Raw genomic sequence first — 14,653 nt, 5'->3', positions numbered from 1 at the left:
GCTTCCTAACCTCGGCCACTGCCAGACTTTCTAAAGGCGCTGTCATCAGAGTTCTCCCAGGTCTTTCTTTATCTTCCATGGTAGAATGGACGTACTAGAGCATTAGAATCAAGAAGCGCAGGACAATGAATCATTAGTTGTTGCTTAGAATATCTTTACTGGAAAGCAACTTTGGGATATTCTAAAAATATAAGCAGCTCATCTAAACAGACACTAAATAGAAGTTTTTATTTTTTGAAATTTTGAATAGTTAGTTGAATTCTCACATGTAGAATCCCCAGGTCTTCTTAGGCTCCTAATCTCACAGTGATACCTGTAAATAGGAAGGTTGTCTTAGTATGTTTTTCTGATACTCTAGATTAGCTTCCTTTCCACAGCACTGTCTTCTCTGTGCATGCTTACTTTGAAAGCATTTGTGTTTTTTGAGCTATCATGCTGTTTTCTCATACTGGCACATTATGCTTGTAAATGTCAGGTTTCTCCCATGTTATTCCCATTCTCCACTTCTAGCTATTTCATTTTGGAAACTGTCGGCTCTAAATAGGACTTTAAAAAACCGTCATGTACCAGGTCTCATAACACATGGTGGGCCTTGCAAGAGGAGAGCCAACTCGAGGGGCTTCCTGCCCCCTGAGAAACCAAGTCATGGGACAGAGTGGGTGCCCCTGAGGCAGCTCATGTCTTTAGGGACAAGCCCTGTGACTCTCCCAAGGGCTGTCTAAACACCTTCTTATGTCCCTCCTGTTTCCTTCCAGGAATTTGACAGAGAGGAAGGAAGTGGAAGACCCACGTCTTCATCCTCAAATATGTCTTGAGCTATCTTTCAGATGGGCAAACCCTCATAATCCACATAGGCCTCAGCTGCTACTTTTTTGTTTTCTTCATCTGTAAGCAAACCTTTCTAGGCAAGAATAATTTCAATAACAAGCATGAAGAAAGCTTTGAAATTGCACCTTGAGACACAACCTTCAGTTGTAGGACTCTCTGCCTGTCAAACAAGGGAGGGGGAGTAGATCAGAGTGGTGGACTCGGATGCCCCCAGGCAAGGTCGAGGCTGAGGCCAAGTGGAGAGTGTGGGCTCCATCTGAAGAGCTCAGCAGTTTCTTGGCTTTGTTCTCATGGTAAGGGAATGCAGGCCTGGCCATTCTGTGTCTTTTAACTTTTCCAGAGAAGCTAGACATCTGGAATTTTACTTGAAAGATCATTATTTAAAATGTTAGCAATTAGTTCAAAATCTTTAGAAATCCTGTACAAGACCAAGCAAAACATGTCTGTAAGCCAAATCTGCTCCCCAGGCTTCTGAATAAGTTGATGACTAAGGTCTTGCTGAGTTAAGTGTTTTTAGTGTCTGTTATTCTCACATTCTCTCTCGGAGTAGAACATACGGTGTCTTGCTGTGTCTCTCTGTGGCCAGAAGTAATACAGGGAAGAAGGCTGGGAGCCTGGGTTGAGAGACTTGATTTGACTGCCACCAGGAGGTGCCCAGAGGCCCTTTCCACTTCTCCCAGGAGACTGTGGGACTTGTGTAAAATGCTTGCTGTGGTGGCTACTGCCCCAGAACAGCTGCTGTTTACCATCTGGGTAGTGTATCAATTCTGTGTCAAAGCAGATGGAGCTGAAGTTTTGGCTAACCAGTTTTACAGCCAGCCTGGGGCCATCTCAAAGATATAGCAGCTCGAAGATGTAAGCTCTTCTTTCTGGAAGCAAAAGGATCTCAGATTTTTGTTTTTCTCCAGGTTTGTGAAGCGTATTATTGTTTAGGAAGCTACCAGTATGGATGGGACAGCGTTTTTCTCCAGCTCTAGTAGTGTGGGATTAAGGGAATAGAATAAGGCAGAGAGCCGTGTGTTGGGCTAAAAGTACTGCTGAAGTGGCCCTCAGGTAAGCCAGCATGAGACAGGACCACCCGTGCCTGAGCTGTGCTGTGTCACGAGGGCCACCTATGGAAAAATAAAGAGGAGAAGGAATTACAAGTTTTTCCTCATTGAAGAATCAGAGCATGCATTGGAAAAATTAATATTCATCAATTAGCCTACTTTTTGCTGATTACAACACGGTAACTCTAAATTTCAGCTAGCTCCTCTTTGAGAAGGTGATGGAAGCAGCAGTCCCCCTTTTTAGAAAATTACAAATAATGAAGGAAGTATTTTAGGCTTTGTGAACCATATAATCTCGGTTGTGACTATTCCCTTCCGCTCTCTTCATGTGAAAGTATCCATAGCAATCGATACCAACCACAGGAATGGGTGTGGTGGTATTCTAATAAAACCTCAGCATTCAGAAACAAGTAGCCTGCTGCATTTGACCTACAGGCTATAGTTTGTTGACTCCTAGTTTAGAACATTGACAGCTATGATAGATTGGAATATTTGTCAGCAAATACTTACCTTCTCCTCTTTGGATGGAGTGTATACATCTCAGCTCCATGCCCTTTGGGCTTTAACCAGTAGAATATGAGCAAACACGATGTGTACAGAGGTTCCACTGTGCTCACATAGCTGAGCTTGTCTCCTGTGCTCTTGGCATTTGCCATGAAGAGAACGTGCCCCAGGTCGTCTTGGACTAAGGGGAAAGACAGACAGGACAGTCTAAGACAGACTTAGACCCAACACACGGTTTGAAGCCAAGCTCTTCTGTGCATCGCCTGAAGCAGAGTTGCCAGCTGGGCTCAGACTAGACCAGCTGAACTGAACTAGACCCATGAACTTGGGAGTAAATGTAGATTGTTTTAAGCCTCAGAATTTGGGAGTGGTTTATGAACACAGCTTGACTGTCAAAATAGCCAACACAGAGGAGGAGCCTTACCTATCCAGATGAGACAGTTAAGATAGGAATCTCTTTTTTCAAAAACCAAAACAACAAAAGAGGATTCCCATCTCCCCACACAAATTCCAGAGGAAAATAAGGTGATGTTTTTCTTTGTTTTATAACCCTCCACTCAGCTCCTCCTCACCTGCCCCCTCTCCCATGCTCCTTCCATCATTGGAATAAACCCTGCTTTGTAGATTCAGGCCCCCATATGTACAGCTGATCAGTACTTACCACCTCTTTAGAGAGGCATAGCTTTCCTCAAGCCAACTCCGGAGAGGACTCAGTACAAGAACTGGGTGTTTGATACTTTCTGCACTGTATCTGGGAAAATATCCAAGCTCTGCCTCAAAAATGAGCAGTAGAGGTTTCCAAGAGCCCACTCTGCATTATTGTGTGGGCTAGATGCTAGGCAGGATTTATCCAGTCAATATCTGTTTTGTTTCTGCTGCATGCTGTGTGCTGAGGTGGTCCCTGAGGACACAAGGGTGTGCAAATCAAATTCAAGTCCTTCAAGGAACACTCTAGCTAGCAGGAGAGATGGGCGAGTTAAGTGGGTAATTAAGGCACAGTGTGGTAAGCATTATCGTAAGTGGCATATCCACAAGCTTGAGGGAGCTTGGAGGAGATGTCCTTGGCCTTGCCTGGGGATAGGAATGTGGGGAGCATTTCAGGAAAGTCTTCCTGAAGGAATTGACACTTGGACCGAATCTTTCTGAAAGACATGGTTAAGGTGAAGTCCTGCAGTTGTAGAGCAGAAAAGAGGCTTTAGAGATATCTTCCACTTTACTCATTAAAAGGAAGCTTTTGCTCCCTTTTAAAATTTCAGTCTGTCCCAGACAGAGGTCCATCTGATAAGAGTCAAGCTGCTCAGAGCAGTCTGTGCCATGGGTGACTTTCCTATTAAAGCCATTGCAAATAGCGTCTAAACATTCTAGCTAATTAGCAGTTATATAAACTCACATGTGAAAAATAAGGTAATGATTCTTATTTCCCAAGTCAGATGCACAGCGTTGCATGCTGTCAGTTTTTAGTTGGGAACAGCCTCAGATTTCTCGGCTATTGGTGTTTGCTGTCCTTTTTCATTGATCAGGGGAAAGGAGAATGAGTAAGACTAAGAAAATGATCTAATTACCTTGCAAACGGTTTTCTTCCTAAAAGCAGTCCTCTATTTGAATTGTGAATTCTTTAGATTTTCTGTACACTTTAGTAGATTTGAGCCATTGATACGAGAATAAATTATTAAAAAAACAAGTACAGCCCTATTAGCACTACTCAGGCCAAGACCACGGTTGTGCCCTCTAGTCACTTTTTCCTTCCTTTTGCTTGGGAGTAATCACTGACCCAGTGTCTAATGACACAGATCAACTTTTGCCTTGAAGGTCTACAGTTAAGTTCCTTTAGATTACCAGAAGTAGGGTTACAGGATCAAGAAATACAAATATTTTAAAGCATCATAGTTCATATAACCAAATTGCTTTCAAAAATGTTATGTCATTGAATCACTACACTGTATGAAGATGTGGGAAGCACTTTTGTCCCTGAGTGTGGGGAAGGAGAGAAATGAAAAGCCAAGTGTAAAGACATAGTACCAAATGAAACCTTTTCACTTTAGGGAAATTCCAGCAAATGTTTTGAAGTGGTATTTTGCCCAGCTGAAAAATGTTCTGCTTTCTCTGGACTTTGCCAGTCACCGCATTGTGGCAGAAAGGAGAGCATGGGAGCCTTGCGCTGGTTAAGCTCTGGATGTAGGTGACACACGTTACACGGCCAGAGAAAGGCACGAAATTCAGCAGAACTAGGGGTGTGTAGTCCTCCCTCAGGAAGCAGTAATGTAGGGAGGGAAACCAGAATACTTAGCAACGAAAAATACCATCCATCGTAATATTCCCTATTTGCTGACTTTGCCCCATCCTTGGGGAGATCAGATCATTCAGATTGCCAGTCTTATTTTAGAAGCACGTGCTGGCCTTGAGGGGTGGGATCCTCCATATGGGACAGTGATTGTTGGAGTTATCAGTGGGGTGTTTGTATATGGTAAACTTCTTAGGGTGGGCATGGTTCTTTTCTAAGGAGAGGCACGGAAACATACTTATTCATTAACAGGTAATGGAAATGCAAATTTGGTTTATTAGATACCTGTGGTGGAAAGCAGTTCCTCTGTAGGAAGTACATTTTTTCATAGCTGATTTACGTGTTTTAGTTACGTGCTCTCAGTGAGGCTGTTCCGTAAATGTTTCCTGGTCCACAGGGAATGACACTGACAGAATTGTAGAAGTTTTCTGCCTGGCGCAGCAAGAGAGCTGCGTTGGCTTGTTCACCCAGAGACATGCTCCAGGTTCCAGGCACATTTTTTTGTTGTGGTTAACAACCTGTCTTTACCATTTACTGTAAATTTGTATTCTTTTTTACTGACAGTCTTTTCCATAATAGTTTTTTTTTGGAGTAGTATCGATGGATAACATCAAGAATTGCTTCTCGTTTCACTTTCTCACTGTGTCTTCATCAGGACAGAAATGTCTTCAGTTCAGACACCCTGATGCTCAGAGAGATGGACTGTTGCACGGGGATGGGGGTCACACTGCAGTATCAGGTGGGCTCTGATTTAATGTGGTGTCTCTCTTCCGTTCCCCAAAGATCTCTTCCCTCGAGGGATGGTGAAGTTGGAGAGAGGCTCCTTTAACCCTCCTGCAGGATGAACCCCCTGCCAGAAGACATGGAGAATATTCTCACGGGGAGTCAGAGCTCACACGCTTCTGTGCGCGACATCCACTCCATCAACCCCACGCAGCTCATGGCCAGGATCGAGTCCTATGAAGGAAGGGAGAAGAAAGGCATATCTGATGTCAGGAGGACTTTCTGTTTGTTTGTCACCTTTGACCTCTTATTTGTAACATTACTGTGGATAATAGAGTTAAATGTAAGTGGGTTTTGTTTTTGTTTTCTGTGACATTATGTGAATTGTTTCCAGAGACAAAATTATTTCTTATTTTTCTCATCATTTCTGTCTCACTTTCATGAATTCCATCTTTCTTTCAAATGAGGCATTCTTGGTCTTCTCCAGTTGATTTGAACTTTCCTTGTTTTTTACTGTTTAAAACAAACCTGGTTAGTTTAAAATGTATTTTAAGGTTATGAAAGTTGAATTCATGGGGTTTTATTTTGTAACAGGAGTTGGCAAACTGCAGTCTGAGAACCGAATTCAGGTGGCCTGGTTTTATAAATAAAGTTATACATTGTCTGTGGCTGACTTTCATACTGAGTGGTTGAGTTGAGTAGTTTTGACAAAGTCCATCTGGCCACAAAGGGAAAATTTTTTATCCCCTGGCCTTTTAAAAAAAGAAAAAAAGTGCTGGCCCTTGCTTCAAAAAATGTAGCATGCTTCTGGATTATGTTTTAATGTTACATCTACTTTCTAGTTCCTACATTTAAGATTTTTGCATGCACTTATTTTTTATGTTTTTTCAAAGAGACTATTTATTCATATTTTATCCGAAAATAATCTTAGAGACATTTGGAGGTTTGTCTGTTTAGTCAGCTTTCTGTGGTTATGTTGCCAAATAATAGTCTAGACCAGTACTGTCCTTGTTCAGGCGCTCAGTCCTGTCTCTTTGTGACCCCATGAACTGCAGCACACCAGGCTTCCCTGTCTTCCACTATCTCCTTGAGTTTGCTCAGACTCATGTGCATTGAGTCAGTGATGCCATCCAGCCATCTCATCCTCTGTCACCCCCTTCTTCTCTTGCCCTCAATCTAACCAGCATCAGGGTCTTTTCCAATGCCCTAGTGAAATACAATGCAAGCCTTATATGTACTTTTAAGTTCTCTAGTTGCTACATTTCATAAAAGTAAAAATAAACAGGTGATACTCATTTTAGTAATATATTTTATTTACCCAATATATCTGTTTTCTCGAAAACCTTGCCTTTGACTGTTTCTAGAAAATATGAAAGGATGCTGAGATTCCTGTTGGAAAATTATTTTTAATTTTGCCTCGTAATAGAGTCAGTGTCTTAATCTAAACTGACTAGCATTCTGATTCATACCAAGAATTTCTGTTTTAGATGCTTATTGATTAGCATCTTTGGAGTCATTTAATTTTGTCATAAATTCTAATAGAGGAATAAAGCTCTTTTTGAAAGCAGATACATTAGAAAATAAAAAGCATTTTTTTTAAAGAAGAGAAGATTGGTTTCCATAATTAAGGTCATGTGCAACACAAATCTACTGTTAGGTTTCTGTTCACAGATTTTCCTTCTTTTAATCCAACTCTGTGGGTGTGCTCTATTATTATTTAAAGCCAGAGAAGCCAGTGATATGACAACAGTAATTTCATGTGTCTCTTTTTACTATGTATTGCATCAAAGAATATATTTCAATTGACATATTTAAAAGAATAGTGTATTTTCAAAACAAGCAGCTGTGGAATGAGAGATGAAAAAGAAATACATCTTTTAATAGGAAAGCTTAACAGTTTTAAGGAAGCACACTTATCATTATTATAGTGATAGCACAAAATCAAGGCGTTTGTTGGTTTGCCACTGATATGACCACACTGAATGCGTTTAAGTAAGAGAAGCTGTGACTGGGGCTGTGGTGGGTTATGGGGTTACACTTCTCACTTCCTTCCTTCCTTACTGCTTTGAGGAAATTGGAATGGAAGTGAAGTAAGTGGGATGCGCCCTGTTTCGTTCATCATAAGGGACCTGTTTCCATCTGCATGCAACTTGTTATAAATGAAAAATCACCAGGCCTAGCAATTGAGAAATGTGTTTTTATCCTCACTTTTCCTCTGACTGCCAGTTTCCTGATTTGTAAAAAGATCATAAAAGAGTATATGATCTTTCTTAGCGAGGCAGTTTTTTTCCTCTAAAGGCACATTTAATTTTCTGGTTCTGTTTGTTTAGCACTGTCAGTCCTGACCTGGGGTTTTTTACTACGCGCTGTACCGTCCCTTTCCTTTGTTTTTGTAAACCTCTGCAGTCACTCAGGCCTGTTGTTATTTTTACGTGCTTGTACATTTACTGAGTGCCAAGAAGTAGGATTCTGACTGAGGTGCTGCAGGCTCCACAAAAAGCTCCAGGAGATTTAAAGTTTACCTGAGGAGATATAACAGGTATCTTATATTGCCTCCTGGTGTTAATCTTTAAAAGAGGAAAGAAATAGCATAAAGGGAACTTAGGCCTTCAAACAAATATGGGGACCCAGATGTTCTAAGCAATCATAGTAATAACCAAAATACTTTGCCTTCACATACAATTTCCAAGTTGGCCACTTTCCTCCTGACTCTGGGGAGCTGACTGGCGCCAACCCAGCCTGGAGCATGTGGCCTGGGCGAGCTGGAGCGGCCTAAGAGCACCATGGTTAATTTTCCTGCCGAAAGACCTTGGGGTGGCTGATTTCTTTGGGTCCAGTTGAAGGGATGGTTCTGGTTCTATGTCAGACCTTTTGGTACATGCCTGAGTAGACTGATTTCTCAAATTGGATCTAGAGTTCACCATTGGCTTGGTTTGCCTGAAGATTCTATTTCTCTTTTCCCCTAGACTCTTAGACTGACAGGGACAGGGAACAAAATGGCAACAGAAGAGAAATCATTTTTCTTTCTCAGCTTTTGATACTTTGGTTAAGATTATAGGTCAAGAAAGGCCATTATCAGTTCTTATTGCCAGTCTTACTGTATTTTCCAGCTGACTTATTTGAAAGGGCCAGGATGCTTCTGGTTTGCCTTGGAGCCATCATGACCAGCTCTGTGGCCTCAGGCAAGCCACTTAAGTTCTCTGAGCCTTGGTTTCTCAGTCAGGTAACGGAGCTGATACCTGTCTTGCCTTCCTTGTGACTTCTTATGAGGATCAAATGATAAGATATATACCACAGCCCCTTGGCAGTTATGAAGCTCTATATAACTATAGATTATGTAATTTACTGTTAGCTAAAGTAAGTTTTGGGCTTCCCTGGTGGCTCAGATGGTAAAGCATCTGCCTGCAATGTGGGAGACCCAGGTTCAATCCTAGGTCGGGAAGATCCCCTGGAGAAGGAAATGGCAACCCACTCCAGTGCTCTTGCCTGGAAAATTCCATGGACAGAGGAGCCTGGTGGGCTACAGTCCATGGGGTGGCAGGAGTCAGACACGACTGAGCAACATTGTTTGTTTGTAAAGTAAATTTTAGGGCTTCCCAGGTTGTGCAGTGGTAAAGAATCTGCCTGCCAGTGCCGGAGATACACAAGAGACATGGGTTTGATTCTCGGGTCAGGAAGAGTCCCTGCAGTAGTAAATGACAATCCACTCCAGTACTCTTGCCTGGAAAATTCCATGAACAGAGGAGGCTGTCAGGCCAGAGTCCATAGGGTCGCAGAGTTGGGATGTGACTGAGCCCACACACACTGAAAGTAAGTTGTACCCAGAAACAGGAATAAACAAGTTGCTATTATTCTCTCATTACTGTTAAGTTTCAGGTATTTATTATCCTACTGATTCTGATTTTATTATTTCACTGTCACTATGTTCTATGGTTAAACTGTGATCACCAATGGTAACAGAAATTCACTGGGAGAGTTCAGTGGATTGGAATTATCTGAGGAGTGAGTGGAGGAGATGAACTGAATTGCGTATGGTAGGAATTGTGTGTGGGTAGAAGGAACTGGGGATAGAAGGGTTGATGTAGGATCAGATGGTGGGACCAGTGGGGAGACAGTTTGGTGAACAGAAGCACTGAGGCAATTGTGTGCTTGTGTGTGTGTGTGTGTGTGTGTGTGTGTGGTTTGCAGTGGGGGGGGGGGGGGGGGGGGCGGGGACAGGGGCAGACACAGAGAAAATATTAGCCTGGCTAGAAATAAGTTTCCCATAGGAAAGAAAATTGCCTAGGTAAGTTGGTTCTAGACTATTGAAAATCATAAAACAGCTAGAGAGAAGTGTTGGACTTACTGCAGTTGTGAGCTGAGGTAGATTCTAGAGCAGACTGGAAAACACAGTTTTGAGATCTTCCAGTAGTGATTCATACTCCACATCACATCATGACCTACCTGCTGTATCTTTTTGGATGCTTAACATGACATGCTCCCTAGTGACACACACATCCCTGCTTTCCTTCGCTTTGTTCTTTATCAGGAAACGATACCCAGATGCTCAAGCCAAAGGTTAAGACTCATCCTTGATTGATTTGCTTGGTTTATTTTGTCTTTCTCATGCCTCCTGTCCTTAAAAGTAAGGTCAAATCTACCTGCAAAACACTCACAACATGACCTCTTCTTCCCGTTTCTACCATTACCACCCTTGACCAAGCCAACATTATCACTCAGCCAAACTACTGCACCCGATCTGGGCCTGACCAGTTTACCTGCTTCCATGCTTCTGTGTTTGTGTGTTAGTCACTCAGTCATGTCCAACTCTTTGTGACCCCATGGACTGTAGCTCACCAGGCTCCGCTGTCCATACAGTTCTCCAGGCAAGAATACTGGAGTGGATAGCCATTCCCTTGTCCAGGGGATCTTCCCAACCCAGGGATCGAACCCTGGTCTCCTTCTTTGCAAGCAAATTCTTTACCCTTTGAGCCACCAGGGAAGTCCTGGATTCCACACTTGCCCTCCCCAAATCCATTCTGATAGAAGCCAGAGTGACTTTTAAAAGTAGAAAAAATAGAAACATAAATCAGATAACATTTTCTGTTTAAAACTTTTTGCTGACCTATCAGAGCATTTATAATAAAATCCAAAGCCCCCAAGAAGCCAACCCCAATTTCCTTTCCCACCCTTTGTTCCTCGCCCACCCAGGTCAGCCAGACTTCTGTTCACAGAATGGAACAAGCTCTCTTCTGTCTTCGACCCTTTCTTCTATATGAATTGGTTCATTTCCTTCATCTTGATGTAGATTTTGTCTTACTATGCTAGTATCAGTCATTTCAACTGATTTAATTCATTTAAATCAGCCACCAAGGGAAGATTTCCATGACCACCCACCACAGAGGAGTCAACGGTTATTCTGCCACACTGTCCTGCTTCTGTCCTTTGTAGCACTGATTATCTTTTTTCTGATTTTCTTATGTGTTGTCTGTCTGCGCTTGCCAGAATGTTAATTCTACAAAGACATAGATATTCACTTGTTTACTGAAGTATTTCCTGTGTGTAGAATAGTCCTTGGCACTCACTAGGTGCTCAACAAATACTTGGTGAATGGATCAAGTTCATGGCAGTGGTTTGCAGATTAGGTTAAATTCCAGGCAGATTGATAGTATGAACGTTAACTCAGAAGTTTTTGAAGGAACTCCATGGAAGGTTGTGGAAGTAGAAAAGAAACAGCTAACTTGAGAGACGTACTAAAGGAAGAAATTTAATGATTTGTTGATAAACTGATTTTATCACCCCAGTATCTAAAGATGACTCTTAAGATTTCTAAGGACAGCATCTAGAATAACAGTACCAGTTCTGACAGAACCGTGATTGGGAAGGAGGGTCCATGTGAAAATAAAGATGAATCTGTTTGGGACATCTTGTACTAGAGACCGAGATTTTGAAGTAGTTTTGAGTGTAAGTTGGGGTTAGAGATACAGGTTTTACTCTATTTAAGTTCTCTTTGGTGCACATGCTCAGTTGTGTCTGACTCTTTGCAACCCCGTGGACTATAGCCCACCAGACTCTGTCCGTGGAAGATTCCAGGCAAGAATACTCGAGTGGGTTGCCATTTCCTACTCCAAGGGATCTTCCCGATCCACGTCTCTTGCATCTCCTGCACTGACAGTTGGCTTCTTTACCGCTGAGCCACTGGAGAAGCCCTTTTTCTATTTAAAGGCAACATGAAATGACAGTTTGTTTTAAAGTTTACGGATACTGAAGAGAACCTCTTTCTACTGGCTTGTTACTACAGAAGCGTATCAGCAGCATTAATTCCCATTCTTGCAGCCGGGGGCGTTGGTTTCTGTGTGGTAGAGAATGCCTCTTTGCCATAGTCTACTTGGAATAATCATTTTTTAGAATATTTTGGATAAAGTTTCCCTGGTCTGGAGAGACATAGCAGTGAAACTAGATGGTTGGTTGGCTTTCAGTTATTTCTCCTTGCTTCCAGGTTTTCAATTCTATTCATTGGTGAAGGCTTATAGTCAGGTCTGTAGCTCATCTGCACAAATTACACAGAAATGTAAGCCTCCTTAAGGGATTTAAGGTACCAAATAGTGTTTGTTTTATATTCCATTTTTATAACAAGTACAGTTGACCTTGGACAGTGCAGGAGAGGGGATATATTGTATAATCTATAGCCAGCCCTCCATATCCATGATTCTCCCACACCCATGGGTTCAATCAACCATGGACTATGTAGGACTATATTTACTGTTGAAAAATAGCCACCTGTAAGTGGACCCATGCAGTTCAAATCCCTGTTGTTCAAGGGTCAACTGTACTTGAAAAGGTATCTAAGCCAAGAGGATTCTTTCCTCGTGTCAACTTTTACTTTAATACAACCAATTAGTAAATCGTAGTAAATCCCTGGTAGCTCAGCTGGTAAAGAAATCGCCTGCAGTGCAGGAGAACCCGGTTCAATTCCTGGGTTGAGATCTGCTGGACAAAGGATACACTACCCACTCCAGTATTCTTGGGCTTCCCTGGTGATTCAGATGGTAAAGAATCCACCTGCAATGCAGGAGACCTGGGTTTGATCCCTGGGTTGGGAAGATCCCCTGGAGGAGGGTATGGCAACCCTCTCCAGTATTCTTGCCTGGAGAATCCCTATGGATAGAGGAGCCTGGTGGGTTACAGTCCATGGGGTTGCAAAGAGTTGGACACGACTGAGCAACTTTCACATACATACACACACACACACACACACACACACACACGTAAATCGTACCAAAGTATTCCTTATTGACTTTTTCTCCTTTTATCTTTTACCTAGATCTCTGGTTAATTGCCCTCTAATTTGTCCTCAGATAACTGCACTGGTTTGTCAGGACCAACAGTGTCTGTACTCTAGATTGGAGACTTGAATTTGCTATTGTACATCCTGTTCCCTGTTATCAGTTCATTCATGGGTCCTCGAAGTTATAGAGGGTCTGCTTGGGTCCTTTCTTAGCTGTCAGACATGTGGTCCTTTCTGATTTTTTTTTTTTTTAAAGAATACTACTTTTGAAAAAGTAGTATTCTTTATAGTTTGATATGCAGAATTTTAAACTTGATCATTTAAAATTTATCTTGATAGAATTAGGAGAGGACAGAAAATTTATCATAATAGGTTTACTTTATATCATCTTCTATAACTTTGTCACATATGAGGTCTAGCTTGGCCTTTATTTTGTTATCTATTCAAGAGTGCAGAATTTTAAAATGCAGGAGCAAATAGGAACAACCACAGAGATTTTTTACATTTCTCTTCTGTCTCTTCTGTGTGATAACTATTGTCAGTCATGGATGTTTGCTAAGCGATTAGGGGACAACTTGGCCTTCCAAGACTTAAAATAGTGAAGAGTGATCAGAAAGTGAGGGGAATCCTGGATAAATGTTAATTGTCTTTCATAAAAATACATGTTTGTATGACTGAAGACATTCTCTTGTAAGAGAAAAAAAAATCATGTTTAACATTTTAGTGTGCCAAAATATAAGCTTCAAAAACGCATTGTTCACCATTATCTATTTGTTGAATTCAGAATTGAAGTGGGAAGTGCCCTTCACCATTTTTCTCTTAGAAATATGAGGGTTCTTAACACGTTTTAAAATTTCTGGTTATTGTTCTCTGTCTTCTGAAGAAGATAGAAGAGTGTTTGTAAAACCTTCCTTGTGTGTTCTCCTGTTTTGTTTTTGCACATGACTCTCTCATTTTTATTTCTCCTGCCCTTCCCAGGTGAATGGAGGTATTGAGAACACGTTAGAGAAAGAGGTGGTGTGGTATGACTACTACTCTTCTTACTTTGATATATTCGTAAGTATTCGCTGTCGTACATCTCATTTTGGACATGATGAGACTAACCAAAAGGCAAACTCTCAGTAGACCTCAGTTTCTGTGCAATTCTTTTTTCCTCTTTTAAATATTATCTTTCCTTTCCCTTTATCCTTGGGCCATTCAGTGCTGTCTCTCTCTGGTCATTTCAAGGAAAGAAAAGATTAATGAGAAATAAGGGAGCATAGCAGAAGCAGCCATTCAGATTTTCCTTTATTCTTTCAAAAGTAGCTGAGATAGAAGCCATCAGCAGATGCTACAAAGGAAAATTTACCTGTTTATATAATAGCACAGTGAAGATGCCATTCGTTTTCTCTCTTGTGGTAGATTTCTGAGTGTATTTTTAATAATGATTCTGTTTCATTTTTCCATAATAGGAGCTTTTGAGAAAACTGATATAACAGTTGACAATCTTGGGCAATATTAGTCAGTTGTAGAATTGTATAGATGCAGTTCTGTAGGTGAGGTGTTCATTTTATTCAAAGGAATATTTGCAGTATCTTTCTAGGATACATTGTGACTTTGATTGGGTTTGATAGATCTCCATGGTATCTTTTTACAGGTGATAGTGTGAATAAGTCAGGTCCTAACATTGTGTTACACAGTATAGGCAATTGAAATTCATTAAAAATTTCCCCAAATTCATTTTAACTACTTTATTCAGTATCCTTAAAAGCTGTGTGCACAATGGTCAAGACCCTTACAGTCAGAAAAACCTGGGTTTTATTCACAACACAGCCACTAATTGTATATCTTTGTATATATTAGGTCTAAACTTCAGTTTGCTCCTATGTGAAATGAAATCATCATAGTTTTGAAACATAAATAAAATAATACCCAGAAAACACTTAGCCCAATGAAAGGTATGTCTCAGAAGCTCAGCGATTTACCTCCAATCATTGTTATCATCATCATTAGCTTTGGTTG

The 14,653-nt window shown here is 41.2% G+C and overlaps 1 protein-coding gene across 3 annotated transcripts in view; it reads left to right on the top strand.

Annotated features, from left to right (window-relative positions):
- The window catches only part of STARD3NL (STARD3 N-terminal like), a 55,241-nt gene that overhangs the window by 27,349 nt on the left and 13,239 nt on the right, over positions 1 to 14,653 (top strand). For all 3 annotated transcript variants that reach the window (XM_020911078.2, XM_020911077.2, XM_070468877.1), the window contains 2 exons: positions 5,446 to 5,728; positions 13,631 to 13,708. In XM_020911078.2, coding sequence (XP_020766737.2) covers positions 5,504 to 5,728; positions 13,631 to 13,708 — 303 coding nt within the window. In that variant the 5' untranslated portion in view covers positions 5,446 to 5,503. The remainder of the gene's footprint in view (positions 1 to 5,445; positions 5,729 to 13,630; positions 13,709 to 14,653) is intronic.

This window comes from Odocoileus virginianus, chromosome 1, assembly GCF_023699985.2.
Source record: "Odocoileus virginianus isolate 20LAN1187 ecotype Illinois chromosome 1, Ovbor_1.2, whole genome shotgun sequence".
Taxonomy (NCBI): domain Eukaryota; kingdom Metazoa; phylum Chordata; class Mammalia; order Artiodactyla; family Cervidae; genus Odocoileus; species Odocoileus virginianus.
The sequence above is the reverse complement of the archived record's forward strand: the minus strand, read 5'-3'. Positions and strand labels throughout refer to the sequence as shown.